This window comes from Mobula birostris, chromosome 3, assembly GCF_030028105.1.
Source record: "Mobula birostris isolate sMobBir1 chromosome 3, sMobBir1.hap1, whole genome shotgun sequence".
NCBI classification, from domain to species: domain Eukaryota; kingdom Metazoa; phylum Chordata; class Chondrichthyes; order Myliobatiformes; family Myliobatidae; genus Mobula; species Mobula birostris.
The window spans coordinates 170,092,708-170,112,803 of NC_092372.1; the positions used below are offsets into that span (position 1 = coordinate 170,092,708).

Genomic DNA, 20,096 nt, shown 5'->3' on the forward strand with positions numbered 1-20,096 from the left:
CTCCTTCCCTTCTGAGTTGAGGGTCTCATCTCTGATCATAATGCATACTCTCTAAACCAGGCAGCATCCTAGTAAATCTCCTCCGTACCCTTTCCAGTGCTTCCACATTCTTCCTATAGTGAGGCAACCAGTACTGGACACAGTACTCCAAAGAATTTCCTATGCAATGGGATACTTTTAAAGTGTCACTCATATATAGTGGGAAATACATTGGCCAAATTAACATTTGGCTAGCAAGGACCCACAAGCAGTGAAATGACTGACCAAATAATCAACTTCAGTGATGTTCACTGAGTAATAATTACTCACAAGCGCATTTAGGAGTGTTCACCTGCTCTCCCAGGGGTTCCCAACCTGGGGAACAATAACCCATCACTGAATAACAAGGGTCATCGGCATTAAAAAAAAGGTTGGGAACCCCTGTCTCCATATTTGATGAATGGTCCCTTGGAATCCTTTACATCCACCTGAAAAGGTAGCCAGGACCTTTGTTAACACATCAGAGATAATGTCTCTGATAACCTAGTACATCCTTGGTTCCACAGTAACACATCAGTCTTGATTCCATTGTGCCTTTAGAGTGGGTCTTGAACCCACAACCTCTGTACTTTCTAAAAATAACAGCTTAGTGATAACAATGATATGTTGAATTAAACCTGTTTGCATAAATTCAATCACATCAGAAAGTAGTATTTATTTGAAATTAAAATTGTTACTTTTTACCACTGGACAAAATGGAAGTGGAAAATAGAGGTAGTTCTGGTAGTGCAGGTCTCTTGCCTGTAATTTTGAAATTTGAACAAAGAACTATTTGCTGGCACTTGATACTGGTATTGTTGTCACATTCTCTCCTTTCCATTTGTTCATAACGTTATACAGAATTCGCAACTTCTGCTGTTTTTACTGGTGTGTTGAGTAAACCAGTTATTAAAAAAAAGAGCCAAAAGTTGAACAGAAGATGAGGTCCTTCTGTGATAGAATGGTACCTGCTCTCCTTTATGTAAGATGTTCACCTTCAGAGACAGCTATGCTTCAGTGACACACTTTAGAATAATTTTAAAAGTTCCCCCATTGGTCCTGAAAGATTTAGTTGTGTTACATTAAATTGCAGTCCTAATGCTTTCCATTAATCAGATTTATTGTCACTGACTTATTTGGTGTGACATTTGTTGTTTTGTGACAGCACAGTGCAAAGGCATAAATCTCTATAAACTACAAAATAAAGTGGAAAGGAATAACGAGGTTGTTTTCATGGACCGTTCAGGCCGATGGCGGTCGGCAAGAATCTATTTCTGACTAAACGAAGCTTCATCACAGTTCGAGGATAGAATCACAATAAATGATCAATAAAGTAAACAATTTATTTGTTACCATTCCAACTCAAATATCCGAGCTGATGAAAATGTTTGTCTCCACATACTCCGCGGTTTCCCTGATTAATGAGAAGGCTCGAGCTCTCACCTCTTTACAAGGTTATTGACCCCAGGACGTCTTCGACGTTGTTACGGCAAGAATCAACTTTTGCTGCACAATCACTTGCGGTTTTCTTCAAGCACATGGAGCACTAAATTAGTTGTCACAAACTCTCCTGTGCTGCACGATCAGAGAAAATACATATATCAGACAAGAGTTTATTAACCAGTACATAAATCATTCACAGGATTCGCTTCTTGCTAAATACGGGCAAGTTTTTAATCTTATTGGTGTCGGAACAGACTTGAAAATGATATGCCTTTTATTTTCAATGTCCTCCGCTACTTTTCTGCCAGAATATTTGTCTCAATTGTGATATTATCTCCTCTTGCTTCCTTCCTTTGCATTGCCCCCCTCCCGCATCCCCCGACCACCCCGATCCCGTGCGGGTCTCTCTCCGCTCCGTGGCTGGAAGCCGCTGCTTTCCCTTCCTACCTTCAGCTCTTGTATGCGTCAACGTGACTGAAAGGCGCTGCTCCCCCCCCCCCCCCCCCCCACGTCTCCTTCTCAACCCCAGCTCTCCCGCTCCCTCTCTCACTGCGAATGGAAGACTCTTTCTGCAAGTCGGAGTTGGGCTTTCCCGCCGTCCATCTCTGACTCGCTCCGTGCATTCAATACTGCCGCACAACTTTGATGGGGAATTTCACACAGCTTCAGGAAAATGCCTGTTATGAAAGGATTATTAGCGCCACAAAACACCTTCTTGGATACCATAGCAACACGGTTTGATGGGACACGTAAGTTTTTCTTCATCAATATGAAGAGTTTTAACGGTGTGAGAATGGAATTGGAGTTAGGGCAGGCACTGGCGAGAGACGGTTAGCGATTTACTGCTACCTGGCCGATCAGAATGAAGTAATCTGCATTTGGAAATGGGTTTCAGTATCTCGGTCATTCTCTTTTGGTCCTCCTTCATCAGAATTGATGTGATGGGCTATCTCTTATTCTAGGTTAACCCAGTTTTTCTTTAAAGGAAATGAAAAAGGGCGCCGTTAAGACAAAAATCTCTTAATTATAGGGTCTATCGGGGAGCTGGAGGTGGCATCTTGCTGTGTGTACGTCAAGTTTATTAAATTGAACCTTAAACTACGCATACTTTTTGTAAAGAATTTGGATAATTCGATGTCCTCAATCGTGAAACCTGGTCTTGTAGACGGAAGCACCAACTCAGCTCATGTATCACCTCAAGCTTTCATTCGGGTGGTACTGTAGAGACTGATCAGACAGGACAGAACTCAAGTTCTTACAAATAAGCCGAAATGGAGCACAGGAAACAGCGAAACTGCGGTTAAGATTGTGTTATTTTGTCGACCTGAAGGCGCGTTTTGTTCTTTTGGACTTTATAAACTCTTTTGGATTCGTATACTGATGGCTCAGCTTTCATTGACCAATGCGTTTAAAAGCGATTAGTGATACGTCGTGACTGCGAACCATTTTAAATGTTTTCACGAGTGTTGTGAAGTACTTTGTTTCAAACTGCGATTTTTTTTTTGTTCTGCACAACTATTGTAGTTTTGGCCTTGAATCGCGTATTTCGAGTATTTTAAAATAAACTTTGAATACAGGGGTGGTTAAATTTATGATGCTGTCATTGTTTTAATGAATATAACAGCTGGAAAAGTCCGGGGAAAGTTCAGTTGTGTTACTTGGACGGTGAGTTTTCGCCCCATCAACTGCAACAGAAAAGTCGTGTCAGCACCAAGGACAGATGCAAAGTGGGCTAAATTATAATCCAGAAATTAGTTCGCCAAACTGTAATCATCTCTCACAAACTTGGTGTTCCATAGCTTGCTCATGCGTTTTAATAATTAAAAATATGTTATGTGCTTTATTGTATGATGTTCCATTTGCCATCGTTGATAGTTTTCCACTTACTGTGGATATTCACAAAATTGTCCCTATGGATCTTTAAGGTTAACCCCATAGTAGTGGGTGTTCAAAACTTAATGCGGAAAATCAATTACCATTCAGATTTATTTTACATTCGCGATATTGCATTCTGTGTATTCACGACAGTTCATTTTGTGCGTTGGCGGGTACATCGACCTAACAGAGGTGTTTTTTTTTTCTTAAACGAGCTTTTTCTTAAAAGCCATCTCACATAAACCCTTTCCAGAAACGAAATGAAACAGAAGTCTTTCGTTTGTTTAGAGAGCCATTCTGTCGCAAACTACACTTCTGAAGTGGACACTTAGGAAAGTTGGCATAAATATAGTAATAACATACACATAGTCCTGTTGGGGAATTACCTTGTATATGATGGCAATATTAGCGGAAGCAGTTACAAAATAAATATATAATTTCAAGCTGGCATTTTAAAGCTTGGAGGAAGGAATCAGTCTCCAATATAAAAATATTTCTCATTGAGAAAATTCTAACTTGTCTCAGGATGAACCTATTCATAGCAAGTCAATTTTGCACTCTTGGACTGCTGAATCTAACCATTACTTTCTCTTCACAACAGATTAGTACCAGCTAATGTGTGGTTTTAACACTCCACTAGTATACCAATTAGTATACCATTATGTAACTTGGAACACAGTACAAGCAGCACCTCTTAAAAAGGGTGACATTATATATAAGAATACTTAGAATATCAGATAGAGCTGCAAAATATTGTTATGTGTGAAACCCGAAGACCACAAGCATTAACATTATTTCAGAGTCAGGACTTCTGTGTAATTACTATCCAAAATATTGACAGCTTTCTTAGTAATTAATTCAGAATCTAGGCACTGCTGGCAAGGCCAGCACTTATGTTCCTCTCCTAACTTTCCTTCGGAAAGTGATGGCCAGCCACCCTCTTGAACCTCTACAATCTTTCCTCTCACAATGTGGAAGGAAGTCTGAGGATTGAGGCTGGATGAAGACGATTGGCGATATAGCACAAGGTCAGGGTGGTGTGCAATTCAAAAGTCCACCTGCAGATGTAGTGCTTCTGTTTGCCTGCTGCCCTTGGCTCTTGTAATGGTAGATGTCAATAGATTGGGAGCAGTCTTGGAATGCAAAAATATACTTTTTAATGCAGTACAATGCAGCCCCGGTAAGGGAATATACAGTACTTTTATGGTGGTAGAAGCAACACCACAGACTATTTTGTCCTGCATGGAGTGAACCTTCCTGAGATTGTTAGAAATACATTAATCTAAAACAGTATACAGTCATTCGTCTGATATGCCATGTAGATAATGGAAAGGCTCTGAGGTGAATCACCTACTGCAGAATACCAAGACTTGTTTGTGCTAAGTGGCTGGATAGGTTTATGTTTTGGTCATTTGTAATCAGGCTGTTGATCTCAGGATAAGTGACTTGGCAATGATGATGCAATTGAGTACCAATGGCATATAGTTGCAATATTGAAAGGTTTCACTTGCCCAACATTAATATATACCTAAATGCAAATTTATGTCCTGAGCAGCTGCATAGGGGATTGAATATTTGCAATTATCTACAAACATCCCTGCTTCCAATGTTTTGTTGGAAGGAAGGTTATTGGTGAAACAACTAAAGTTGGTTGGATCTAGGAAAATGGCTAAGAAACTCCTGCAGTGACGAGTTATAAATAGAATGATTGACTACCTACATTCGCAGTTATTATCATTGTATGAAGTGAGAATCCAGCCAGTGATTGCCCCGGATGTCCATTGACTCCAGCTTTACCTGAGTATCTTGATGCCACCCTAAATCAAATACCGCATTAATGTCAAGGCAGTCAATGTTTACGCACCTCTGGAGTTTTTCATCTGAGCTTGTAGCAAGGCTTGATGATGTCTGAAACTGACTGGTTCTGACAATATCCAAACTTTACTAGTATCATAGTGGGGAACTTTAACTTCCTCTGCATTGATTGATATTTCCCTAATATCAGAGGCTTAACTGGGGTGTGATTTCTTCAGTGCATCTTGAAACAATATGTGGAGAGACCAACTAGAGGAGGAAACATACTGTAACTGGTTTTGGGAAAGAGGCATGTCAGGTGAAAGAACTAACAGAGGATGAATATATTGGAAACACTGACCACAACTCATTGTTGGTCAACAAAGACTTTGCTTCATAAGTACTTTTGGGTGTATCTAATGGATTTAGGGCTGCTGACCATGAAAGTCACCATGAAACTTCCCTATCATGCACCATTTTTTAAAAAATTGTTATTTCAATTCATAATTCAAGATAGAATAACTGATACCAAGATTAAGGGAGGCATTTTTGTTGGTCCACAAATCAAACAGGTAATCAAGGACAGGCATCTCAAAGAACTTCTAATGGGATTGGAGAAAATCACATGGAAAGCATTCAAGGATGTTGAAAATTTTCTTGGCAACTGCAGAGCACCAATCTATGTGCAGCTGGTCAACAACATGCTTCAAGCATATAAAACCATGAAGAGCAACATGTCTCTAAAGACATCTCTTACTAGCTCTTCTTTCAGTTAGTCCTGACGTAGGGTCTGGGCCCGAAATGTCGACTGTACCTCTTCCTAGAGATGCTGCCTGGCCTACTGCGTTCACCAGCAACTTCTATGTGTGTTGATGTCTCTAAAGATTCATTTTCTGCATTCCCATTTAGACTTATTCCCTGCAAATCTTGGCACTGTCAGTGACGAGCATGTTGAAAGCTTTCATCAGAACATTGCAGTCATGAAGAAACGGTATCAGGGCAACTGGAATCCATCAGTGCTGGCTGATTATTGTAGGACACTTAAATGTGAAGCCTCAGAGACCGAGTACAAATGAAACATCAACAGGACATTTTTAGCTTGGTTGAACTATTGCAAAGCATCAGCACCATTATGTAATTAAATTCATTATATTCAAAAAAAGTTCATTTCTTGTTTCTCCAAATTCCTACGTGATAAAAGTAGTCTGACATTATGTTTTGTTCAGCTTCAAGCGGTCTATCATACACAAAATTTTCTGAGGAAGCAACACTTTCGAAAAAATTTGCTATCCAGTATTACAGGATAAGACAGGAGCTAAGGGGCATTGACTGGGAGCAGTTGCTGTTGGACAGATCCATGCCTGATTTGTGGCAGTTGTTTAAAGACCAGCTGATGAGAGTTCCAGATCGGCATGTACCGGGAAGGAATGAGGAGAAGAATGATAAAGTAAGGAAACCTTAGATGACCTGAGAGGTCCTAAATTTAGTCATGAAGGAAAAGAAGCGTTAATAATATTTAGAAAGCTAAGATCAGACTGGGTTCTTTTGGAATGTAAAGAAAATAGCAAGAAAGTGCTCAAGCAGGGAATTAGGAAGGCAAAAGAGCCATCAAATGTCCTTGGTGAGCAAGACCAAAGAGAATCCCAATGCATTGTGTACTTTTATTAAGAAAAAGAGAGTTACTAAGGTGAAGTTAGGTCCACTCATGGATAAAAGAGGGAATTTGTGCCTGAAGTCAGAGAAAATGGCTGAGGTACTAAAGGAGTACTTTCTGTTGCTATTTACTGAGGAAAAGGATTTGGAGGATAGTGAAGGCAGAATGGGAAATGCTAATATGCTGGGCATTAAGGCGGAGATGGTGCTGAGTCTTCTGTAAAACATTAAGCTGGATGTTTGATGGTATATATTCAAAAGCATTTAAAAGAAACAATTGAGGAGATTGCTGAGACTTTGACAAAGATCTTTGTGTCCTCGCTCGCTCACAACAGGGAAGGTCCCAGAGGACTGAAGAGTGGCAAATGTATGCCTTTGTTCAGTAGAGAAAGGATAATTATAGGCCAGTGAGCCTTACATCAGAAGTGGGGAAGCTTTTGGAGAGAATACTGAAGATTGGATTCATATGAATTTGGACAGGCATGGCCTGCTTAGGAACAGTCAGCATGGTATTGTGCAGAGCAAGTCATACCTTACAAACTTGATTGAGTTTTTGAGGAGGTGACAAAGGAGCTTGATGAGGTGAACACTACCTAGATGGACTTTAGTGAGGTATATGAAAGGTTCCTCATGATATGTTGACTCAGTAGATAAAGTGTGAATACAGAACTGGCTTGTGCATAGATGACAGAGATTAGATTGGAAGGCTGTTATTCTGGCTGGAGGCCAATGACCGGTGTTCAGCAACAATCCTTGCTGGAACCTTTGTTTGTGATATATATCAGTGATTTAGATGAAAATGCAGATAGATGCAGCAGCTAGTTTGCGGATGAACCAAGATTGTAAAGGTCTATCAGAGAATACAGTAGCATATAGGTCAGTTGCAGATACGGGCAGTGAAGTGACCAATGGAGTTTTATCTGGCCAGATGTGAGGTTTTGCAATCTGGGAGGTCAAAAGAAAGGATAAATTATATGATCAATGGAAGACCCCCTAAAAATGCTGAGGTACAGAGGGATCTTGGGATCCAAGTCCATAGTTCACGGCCAGTGACTACGGTAGTGGATAAGGTGGTAAAGAGATGTATAGTGTGATTGCCTTCATTGTAAGGGGTTTTGAATAGAAGGGTAGGGAAGTCACGCCACAGATATATAAAAGTTTAGTCAGGCTGCACTTGGAGTATCGTGCACATTTCTGGTCACCCATTTATAGGAAAGATGTGCAGAGAACACAGAAGGCACTTACCAGGATACTGCCTAGATTAGAGGATTTGAGTGATAAGAAAAGGTTGGTCGGACTTGGGTTGTTTTCCCTAGAGTGGGGATGGTGAACCATTTTGAGAGCATGTGCCCAAATTGGTGATAACCTTAAAATTTCTCTTGCAAGCCATGGTAATTTTGAGCAGAGATGATCATTGACTAATAAATTAGTAACAATAATTATGGCTCTTATTATAACTGAATATCCAGACTTCACTTCCAAAGGATGGAAGAAAAAATAAGAGCAGAACAAAGCCAGTGCCAACTGGCCAAACCATTTACTATCCAAAAACTGATGTGTACACTAGGTCTTTGAGGATTTCAAAATGTATCATCCAATGACATGCATTTTCACAACCATTTAGTTGTTGCCAAGCCAGCCTGTAACATTCGCTGTGAAAACATCTCTGTGCTCTCAGGTTGTAAAAAAAAAAGTCATTCACTGCTTCTATGATGTTCTGTATTTTATGGCTATCTGAAGAAGACAAATCAGAGTTGTATTCTGCATACATACTTTGATACAAGATGAACCTTTGAGATAATTGTTGTTTATCCTTTTGAATCAAGGGGCAGCACTGCATGGCATGAGTCAACAAAATTTTTGTGCATGCTAGCTAGCGCACCCTTCCCCCTAGAGCATTAGAAATTGAGGGGAGAACTGATAGGTTTTTAAAATCATGAGAGCCATAGATAAGGTGGACAGCCAAGATCTTTTCCATAGGGAAGGTCAAGCACCAGAGGACATGCTTTTAAGGATAGAATGGAAAAGTTTGGTAATGACAGGAGGGGCAACTTTTAACACAGAGAATGATAGGTGTTTGGAATGGATTACTGGGGTAGTAGTGGAAGCAGGCAGTTTGGTGGAACTTAAGGGGCTTGTAGATAGACACATGAATATGAAAGGAATGGAGGGATATGGATGATACACAGGAGGAGGGCACTTAGAATAAGTTGTCATGAAGATCAACACAACATGATGGGATAAATGGCCTGTCCAGTGTTGTACAGTTCTAGTTCTATGGTTCTAGTTTCTATGTACATATGAACAGCAATGTTGACGTTAAGCTTCCATGACTTTGCTGATGATTTAGAGTAGACTGATTAGTCAAGTCTTGTTCACAATTTATTGGATTGAATTTGGAAAATTTGTGTGAACAGGATATACTTGAGCAACTTTCCATTGTACTTGAATAGCTTGGTTGGAAATGTTTCGGAGTATGTTATATAATCATACAGTAATATATCTAGTTATCTAGTTGGTTGTGTTTGGATGGTGTTGACATGAAGTACTGAAGGATGTCTCATAAATTTTTTTTAAAATCTATGATCAATTTCTTGAAGCATCCAGAGCTATAATTTTAAGATGCGTTCAAAAGTAGTGGGACTGAGAGGCAAACAGTCCACAAGACCAAATGACCTGCTTCCAAGTTTTTTAAAGGAACTGTCCATGGAAACAGTGGTTGCATTGGTCTTCAATAAATTTGTGCGCATATGTAACCCTGGAAGAGAAATAAAATGAGAGCTTTGGACCAGTTAATTAGATATCAATGGTTGGGAAATCACGGCGCAGAAAGATATAACTGTGCATGTGTGTAAAAAAGATGTAAATGTTAGGGTAGAAGCAACATAGATTGATAAATTTATTGGAACTTTTTGAAGTTTTAACTAGTGGAGTAGATAATGGTATCTACTTTATTCCCTTATCCTTTATATAGATGATTCACTATCTTCTTCTTCAGCCCTCTGTCTATCCCGGCTTCACATGTCATTGCCACCCCTCCCCCATCTGTCCATCTTTCCTCCTCTCACTTGGATTCACCTTTTATCCAGCAGTTTTTGCTCCTTCCCCTCCCCAACCATTCATATTGTTTTCTGCCCTCTTTTTATTACAGTCCTAAGGAAGGGTTTTGACCCAAAATATTGACTGTCTATTTCCCTCCACAGATGTTTGCTGACAGACTGAGTTCCTCCCAAGGGTAGAGCAGAAAATGTCAATAATTTTCAATAGGTACATTTAATGTCAGAGAAATGTACACAACATACATCCTGAAATTATTCTTCTTCGCAAACATCCATGAAAACAGAGGAACGCCCCAAAGAATGAATGGCTGTTAAACCGATAGAGTGCCAAAGCCCCCCCCCCCGCTCCTCCTTCCCATGCACAAGCAGCAGCAAACCAATGACCCTCTCCCATCCTGCACCAGCAAAAAAGCATCAGCACCCTCCACCCAGCAGCAAAGCATCAATAAAGACACTGACTTGCGGTACCCCAAAAACTACTCATTCTCCCGGTAAATCGACATACCACAGGATCTCCCTCTCTCCCTCTCCCTAATAAGAGAAAAAGAGGTGTCCCCATTTGATAGCGAGAGGGGAGACATAACAAACAACTCACTGATTTACGATGTTAAGACTCTATTGCATCACTTTTTCTGAGCTCTGTGTCCAGCAGGTCAGCACCAAAAAGGCGCTGCTCTCCGGACACACAATCCTCGGCAGCTAACCCGCTGCTCCCGATGTTCCATGTTCTCCCACGACGCTTCAGTCAGGGGCACTGGCCTTGAATCAACACGTCCCCAGAGCTACGAAAATCTGGAACCCTGAAGGTGCGCTTATCTCCCAGGCTGCATCCTTGGGATATCAAAAAGTGGCTGGTCATGAGGCCCTGAGAGCGGGTCGCATTCCTGCAAAGAACTAAAGTCAGAGTGTACCGTCAGGTCAGGGTCTTCAAAAGAACCTTGAAAAGGGGAAAAAAAGAAATATGGAAGATAGAAATAGAGCTGTTTCTGGAAATGCAAGCAAAGCAGTTGCCGTCTAGCGCCATCTTGACTTCGCCCCGCCTTCAGTTATGCAGGCAATTGGGATCGGAAAGAGTATGTTGACCCTATTTGCAGGAGGAATTAGATACAGGAAGTTGCACCTTTTGTACTATTTATAGGGGGCCATGGAGAAACTTCATGTAGAATATTGTTTATGAGCCTATTCTCTTTACCTGTGGAAGAATTTACTGAATGCTCACCACATTGATTCCTAGGTTGGCAGATTTGTCATAAAAGGAGAGATCAAGCAAACTAGATATGTAGTCTCTAGAGGTCAGAAAAATATAGGGTAATCTCTTTGAAATGTTTACAGTTTTATGGAGTTTGACAAGACAGATGCCAAATGGATATTTCCTCCAGCTGGAGCAACTAAAAACAGGTTTCAATCTCAAATTAAAGGAACAACCATTCAGGAAGGAATGAGAAGAAATTTCTTCACTCCAAAGGAGAAGAATCTTTTTGGAATACTTTACCTAAGATGTCTGTGGACGCGCTGTCACTGATTATATTTAAAATACGAGACTGACGGATATTTAGAAATTGAGGATTGAGTAATATGAGGTAAGCACAGAAAAGTCCCACTGTGCTAAACAATCAGTAATCAAATGGTCTTAATGAATGGTGGTGCAAACACAGGGAGGCTGAATTTCCTAATTCTGCTTTTATTTCTTATATTTTTATATTGAACAGAAATCTATTCACATCCGAGTTACAGCGGATGTGAAGAAGTTCTGGTGAAATTTGAGTGATGGTTTTGGAATGGGAAACATTGAGTAATAAAGTAAACTGAATAGGCAGGTTAAATGTTCATCCAATGATACAATCCAATTAAAGGTTAACTATTCAGTGTTATCAATAGGATATAAGGGGGAAAAACTATAAAAACATTAGAAAGAAGAGGAAGCAAACTCAATGAACTATCAGAAGTTGTATCTGAAGAGCCTTACTAATATAATGAAAGGTTGTAAAATTCAGTGCTGTTGTGATTAGTGCATCGGTCACCATGATACAGTGTTTATTCTTGCCTAGGAGAGTGGGTCTATAGGACATGACCTAATCTTTGAAGAGTAGGCTGTAGGGTTAGGTCTACGGTAAAGTCAAAGCTAATCTGGAAAAGAAGTTACTTTAGTATGTTTATTTAGTCTTTTCATTAGACTTAATTAAAAAAGTGAACGAATACCCATGTAGCATGAATTCATTCAAATAGAATATAAAATTCTGATTAAAATGTTTGGGTTAGTCTCCCAACAGTTTAAGACATAGAATCTGTTAACTATGGCCTGCTTAGGCAGAACAGGCATATTTGGATAACAGACTCTTAAAGGCTTTGTCTCTATAAGTTCCCTCATCTTATATAATGCTTATAGTAAACTAATTAATGGAAGATTATTGCTATAATTAACTAACACTTCCACTAACATTCTGTCATATTATTCTCAAAATGATGAAGGTTGAGATTAGACATTTTTAATTTATTTATTCCTTGGTATTTACTGTCCATTCTTAATTTTAGGAATCAAGGTGGCTTAAATAGTCAGCTATTTGGTGGGTTGCTTGATTTTTAACAATCCAGTTGTTCATGGTTACTGTTACTAAATTTGGCTTTAACTCCATATTTACTTGGATGGGTTTAGGAAGTGAAAAAAACAATGCTTTGTATCTTGAAATGTTATTATTCAGGTGCCACTTTATTAGGTGCTCATTAATGCAAATATCTTATCGTCAAATCATGTAGCAGCAACTGAATACATAAAAGTATTCAGACATGGTCAGGTGGTTCACTTATTGTTCAGACCAAACTTCAGAATGGGGAAGAAATGAGATCTAACTGACTTTGACCGTAGAATGATCCTTGGTGGTAGAGTTTACGGAGAATATTTCGAAAAACAAAAAAAAAGACATCTGGTGAGCAGAAATTCTATGGACAAAAACTCCTTATTAATAAGAAAGGTCAGAGGAGAATGACCAGACTGGTTCAAGCTGACAAAAAGGTGAGAGTAACTCAAAAGAAAAACTACATGTTACAACAGGGGTGTGTAGAAGAGCATCTCTGAATGCACAACGAATTGAACCTTGAAGTGGATGGGCTACAGCATCAAAGGATCACGAAAATAAACTCTGTTAGATACAGGAGGCACCTAATAAGGTGGCTACTGCATGTGTGTATATAAGAAAAAAAATTCAAAAGAAACTAAGTAAAATAAGTGAAACCTTGAATCAATAGTTTAAGAACCATTTCCATTGTCTGTTAAGAAAGGAAAGCTATTGCACTTACCTAGTTTGTCCTAAATACTGTATGACTCCAATGACTGTATCAAACCCAGCAAAGAATAACAAAGATGTGCTCTGCTTGATGCAGCCTAGGTATCAATTCAGAATTCAATGAAGGCACGCCTAATGCAGTCAATCGTATCTGGGACTGATACCAAAGGTATCATGGTTCCTCAGATAAGTCGATGAATAGCCTAGCAGATTATGCTCAGGGAATTATTACCAACGGTCAATTTTTTTTTTACATTCTTGGGTTATCATTACTGGGCATCTCACTTAAAAAAAACTGCTGAATCCTTAAAATTGAATCCATTCCTATTAAAATCTATTGCCTTCTGATCAAATGTGGAGAAGGACTTAGACTGACACCTAGATTCACTTCTCTACCATGCTGAACATCACTTTGTCGAAACTTTAAGGATATTGCAGGAATAAAATTTCCTTTGGATGAACAATTTTTAATTTTCATCACTAAATTATGTTTGCTGGTGCCAGATTTGACTAAACAGATTTCTGAAGACCATAGCCAACAGGAACATAGCATCAGAGAACCTGCACATGAATAGCTTTGCTGAGCTTGACTGAACGATCAACCTGTCCATCTTCCCATTATGAGTGGGCAGCACATACTGCACCAGAGGGAATATCCTCCGTTGTGTCACATGATATGACCACTGGCTAAGTAGCAAATACTAAGTCCTCATTTACCAGTTCAAAACCAGTTATCAATGAGGTGCTGTAGCTATGAGCAGCAACAGACCTACAATTGCAATTTGTAATATTGTGGCCCAATATATACCGGGTAACTTACTCTTCCAGATCACTTTGATTCATTGAGTCTCGATAACCATTCCTGAACAACTTGGTTCTCCTATCAAGAGAGAACCAATCTGTTAGGTTTCACATGTTTAGAAGAATAAGGGTGATCTTATTGAAATATATAAGATCCTAAGGGGGCTTGATAAGGTAGATGATAGATTTCCACTAGAACAAGAGCCACAAACAAAGGAGCATGGCCACAAAATAAGGACCAGTCATTTGAATCTGGGGTAAATGGAACTTTGCTCAGATGGTAGTAAAGCTCTGGAATTCCCTGCCCTGAAGGTGATCTCAGCTAGATCCTTAGATGTATAATCCTTAATTTCTCATGCTTTCAAATACTTACAGGGAGCTGGCACAGAAGGGGTATTGAGGCTAGCATAAATCAGCCATAATCATATTGAATGCCAAGTGACATATTCCTGTTCCTATTCACCTGAGTTTTTATATTTGTGTGTTTTTTTTCATATGACTGCCTGGTGAATGTGCAAGATAGAATTACAAGCTTGCAATCCCTGCGATGAGGGAACCAGCAGGCATGGGTAGAGTGGTCACCAGCTGGTCTCACTGACTCAGTGAGTGAGCAGGAGTCATGAGGATGAGAATGTATGGGAGTCTGCTCAGCACTCCAGTCTCCCCTCACCTCAACCCCACCCCAAACTGTTGAGGCCCCGGGGAAAATGGGGAGGGGGAGAAAAGGCACACAGAATTACACCATTCCCACCCAGCAGAGGCTGCTTGATACACTGCAGCTACTGGTAAATTCATCCTACTGTCCTCCCAAATGCTTATTTGTATGTACAAGTTGTCCATGTTGGGCATTCATAACCTGGGGAGGACCTGTATATGCTAAATAGTGAAAACAATAAACTATAATTAGAACTAGTTGCTACAACAGCAGATGTTCCCACTACTACGGATCGGTTCATTCACTCAGTTTAAATAGCTATGGCTATTAACAATATTTCACTGTTCTGCACAATTAGCTGTGCGTGTCAAGTTAACTACATCATAGACATCTATGCATAATTTGTAAGTACGATGGATTCTCTTTAACTGGGCCGTCGGTTAAGTGAGGCAGCTACTTATTTGGGACAACTCTTAAAGAACAAAAAACTAATCATGAAAATAGTCAGGATTCCAGTTGTTTATTCAGGACATTATGCTGCTTAATTGGAGCAGTAGATTGTTGCCAAATAGTTCCTAACTGGCATTAGCCATGTGCACTTGTGTGACCATTAGATACTGCTTAGAGCAAACAGTTTCTAAATAGCGTCAGTTGCATGTGTATTTAAAATGTAATGATTTTTGTCATAGATACTTGGTGAGAAATAAGTAGCAAGACAATGCGTAACTGTTTTGCTCACTGTGATTTTAAGTATTCAGGTTTGGAAATGCCAGAAACAACTGGGAGTGAAAATGAAACTATTTCACTTCTCCAACTTCTCCAACAAGTTAGGAACTATGAAGAATTTGAAGGTATTGACAATCATTTTAAATGTTACAATGAAAAGAAAGATTTGAAATATGTAATCGCCAAAAGCATTGTATGAAGGAAGTCCATTATCTGCACTAAATGTCTGTACTGATTTTGTTCATTACAGTCAATCAAAAGAACACAGCAGCGTACACTAGATAAGTTCCTCCGTCGACAACATTAGGATCTAACACAGTTTTATAGTATTGTAGTAGTATTGGCAGCATTCTAATTTGTTCTGTATTTCATTTAAATACATAATGTGTTCCATAGTATGTCTTTTTTTTAACTTTTGAACTATTTCCATGAAACTTTCACTAATTGGGCCAGAATCTACTGGTCCCGATGTGTCCCAATTAACCGGAATACTCTTGTGTTCTTAAGAAATGCATAAATATTAACCTGCTAATTGTAGCTCTGTCATCCTATCGGCTTAATATTGCCACCATACGCTTTCATTGTCTTCAAGGAATCTCTGCATAACAGCTGCTTGTTTAGATGGGTGTTTCAGCAACATCATCGCAGACGCAGCAATATACCTGGCCTTTTTGTGACTTCATCCAGTAACATAAATATCCATCTATCCACAATTGATGTACTCTAATGATGAAGTAAATTATGGAAAATTGCCATGAGTTCTTTGGCATTGAATTTAAATATACGATTTCCTTCTCCCGGGATGACAGGAGTATTAGGAACAGGAAAATGCTACTACTTCCATGTTCTTCTCAAAGAAACACAAAACTATGATGGAAAATTATATCATTATTTCTTCATCATTGCTGGTTCAAAAATTTTAACCTCCCTACGCAACAGAACAGTGAAGTCACCTTAATCACAAAGCCTGCAGTGTGGCTCATCACCTTCAAATAGCAACCAGAATGCTGGTTTCACAGTGATTATCACATGTCAAAAAATTACTTTAAATTTGTAGCTCATCTAATAACCTAAAAACAGCAATTGTGAAATCGTTTAAAAAATGAAAATAATCTGAATCCCCTTAGTTACATATATCGCAGGATGTTGAAGGGTAAACAAGGAAGATTTGTGAATCATGAGACAAGCTCTTGAGTCTTTGTGTAAAGAACAGGAGAACTGTCCTCATTACTAATATAGTACAATTCTGACCTACCCAATTACTAGTGAAGTACTATGGCACCAATGAAGGCACTGTAAATTTACAGAACCTAATACAAAGTCAAAATTAAAGTGCCAATTCCTTCCTCAGTAGAGGAATTGGGAAGGACAATAAATATTTATTTTGTCATGTCAGCATTCTATAAAAGAATAATTATACAAATAAAAACTTATTTTACTGGATAACTGGAAATAGCTTGTATAGATTTAGATTACAAAGAAATCTGACTAGATAATATTTTACTGATCTTTTGATGACTACAGATATGAGTAAATAATGAAACAATTTTTATAGACGATCAAAATGTTTTCTGACACAGCACCATGGCATATTGCATTTTTTAAACCAAAAGCTAAAAAAAAACTCCAGTGTAGAACCCAGTAAGGGATGAAAGCGAGTCAAAACTAGAATGAGAATGCACACATGTGACTGAATACATCTGAATGAAATCCCTCAGGAGTTAGTGCTTGGAATTCCTTGTGTTTTTAATCCACATTCGTAGTCTGGATGCTATAATCAAATATATACTTGTCAAATATTCATGCAATGATACTAAAATATGAAGATGGGTTATGTGATTAGGAGGTGAAAAGTATCATAAACTCAGCACTCATTATTCTGCTTTGCTTTTTTTTTGAATAAGAGTAATGGACCACATCTCCTTACATGGAACATTGCATTAACACTGGGAATGATGGGCAATACTTAATTTTCATTGCCTGGAATATGAATTATAGCAATTAATTAAAAGCTAGAATGATGCAAGAATATAGAAATGGAATATTTAAATATATATCTAAAGCACTTGATGATGGGTTTTTCAAGGAATGACTAGACCACACTTGAAGCAATAGAAATTTGTCTTGGAACAGCACTGCAAAATGATTTTACATTAGCTGCCTGTTGTAGGCAAGAACACTGTTCTTTCCACCCCTGAAGTTTATCCCACTAGTCAATTTGATAATGACTAATCTAATTAAATTCACATATTGCCTTGGTCCTTAATCACCTGGTTTCAATTAAAGTGAAATTTTGAACAGAACACACAAAATTCATCTGGTGATGCAGTTCCTTTTACTTTGTCCCCTTGCCTCCACTTCATTTCAGTAAAATGTCAGGTGTTGAAATACCTTAGTCAAATAGAAACAGATAAATTATCTTCACTGCACAACAATTCTATGAAGCTCCCACTCAGAACATTTTGATGTGATCATAATAACATCCATGTGAAAGTGAGAAGCAACAGAATAAAACAATATAACACATACACAATGGGTCTGATTAATTTTGGATCAACTGGTGAAATATAAAGTTCATCTTGTGACATGTATCCTTGTTTTTATTTGGTTTCAATAATATTCTCAATCGTTTGTAGGAGCTTGTATTGGCCAAAGAGAATTTCCTGATCTGGTGCTTATGTGTGTACTTGAGTTATGTTATCTGAAGTGAGAGTCACTATCTGTAAAATTGACAAGACTGATAACTATAAACTCTACAGACTCTTAAACTGAGGCTTTTAATTACCTGTTATTAAGCACCTACATGGTGCCATTGCAGGTTATATCAGCCACCCTGTAGGGTGACCATTAACAAGTAATTAAAAAGCTGGCATTTAGCATTGCATATAGCAACTACCGGATAGATTCCATTCTGGTCCATTTCACAGATGGCAGCTCTGAACTCTACTATATGTGGAATTCAGCACAGATTTTTAACATATTTAGAAGTATGTTATAGGGCAAACTGCTGACTTGGCTTCAATTTGACTTTCAGGCTCTACAGTGGTCAACTAGGACATGGTGATCCAATTAGAGTATGCAACTCACTGTTCATTTCTAGGAAGTGCAGGTGAACACCATCTTACTCCACAACCAAAGCACAGCACTGATGCTGCAGGGTGGTGGCATCTGTTAATCTCACGAGACCATGGATCTGCACCTGGAAAGGTTTTCCAGGGTGCAGGCCTGGGCAAGGTTGTATGGAAGACCGGCAGTTGCCCATGCAGCAAGTCTCCCCTCTCCATGACACTGATGTTGTCCAAGGGAAGGGCAAGGGCCGATACAGCTTGGCACCAGTGTCATCACAGGAGTTGCCAGAAAAAGGTTGAAGGCAATGTCAGACTGCCTTAGGAACTCCAGCTCTGGATTTGTCCTCAAGGTTTACTCCCAAAGTCTTTCCGATGAGTGGGTATGGCCGCAAGGCAGCGGAGATCTTAGATCAGTCCTCTCTTAGATGGACTGCTTTCCCAGGCTGACGAGCTCCATCTACCCGAAGCACTGGTATTAAGGTGGCAGGACCCGCCTTCGCCCCTTCTCCTGTCAGTAGAAACAGTTCTACCGGGCTTAGAGGCTAAGCTGCATGAGAAGGCCAGGAGTTGGACTTGGTTGTCAGAGGCTATTTGAGGTGCATGCTATGAGGAGCACTTTTAGGTAGCGGGAGCTTGTCCCCACTACCACTTCTCAACTTGACAACCTTGGAACCGATGCGTATCTGCATTGAAAACTATATTAGTGCCAATATTTATCATGTCCTTTCTAGAGAGAGAAATAAAGTTAATGGTGGAGTCTGCTGTTAGAGGTGAGAAACATGGCTTATTTCTAACCTCTATTAACAAGCTACACAGAGTCAGACATGTTCCTATTCCCTGTATTTCTGCAGTATGTACTGAACATTGACTTCATTCTGATGTGTTTATATGCAAATAAAGTCATAAGATGACCAAGAAAGAAGTTAACAAGGAATTAATAAGTATCTTTTATACATCTGGACTAATCAATAAGCTTCAAGACCTTGGCCTCAATACCTCCTTGTGCAATTGGATCTTCAGTTTCCTCACTTGGAGACCCAGTCCGTTTGGATTAAAAATCTCCACAATCTTCTTCAGTACAGATGCATGAGAAGGCTGTGTGCTTGGCCCCCTGCTTTACTGGCTTTACAGTTATGACTGTGTGGCTAAGTACAGCTCTAATGCCATATCCAAATTTGCTAATGACATTCTGGTATGGACACACCAATGACATTGTGTGGAAAATCCTACAAGAAGTAGTGGATATGGCTCAGTCCATCACAGGTAAAGCCCTCCCCATCACATCTACACAAAGCAATGTTGCAGGAAAGCAGCATCCATCAGCACAGGCCCTCATCACCCAGGTCATGCTGTCTTCTCACTGCTGCCGTTAGGAAGAAGGTACAGATGCCTCAGGACTTTCACCACCAGGTTCAGGAACAGCTTTTGCCCCTCAACTATCAAGCTCTTGAAACAGAAGGGAGGTTTTACTCATCTTCACTGAAATGCTCCCACAACCTATGGACTCACTTTCAAGGATTCTTCGTCTCCTGTTCTCAATATTTATTATTATTATTTAGTTTTGCTTTTGCATGGGTTGTTGTATTTTGCACACTGGTTGTCCACCCAGTTGGTGCAGTCTTTCACTGATCCTATTATGGTTCTTAGATTTATTGAGTATGCCCACAAGAAAATGAACCTCAGGGTTATATATAGTGATATATACAGTATGTACTTTGATAAT

General features: G+C 39.3%; 1 protein-coding gene across 1 annotated transcript in view; it reads left to right on the forward strand.

Annotated features, from left to right (window-relative positions):
* The first annotated feature begins 2,134 nt into the window (after positions 1–2,134).
* Positions 2,135–20,096, forward strand: part of kcnh8 (potassium voltage-gated channel, subfamily H (eag-related), member 8) — a 450,065-nt gene continuing 432,103 nt past the window's right edge. Inside the window, exon 1 of the mRNA XM_072254419.1 lies at positions 2,135–2,210. Within this exon, the coding sequence (XP_072110520.1) occupies positions 2,135–2,210 (76 nt within the window). The remainder of the gene's footprint in view (positions 2,211–20,096) is intronic.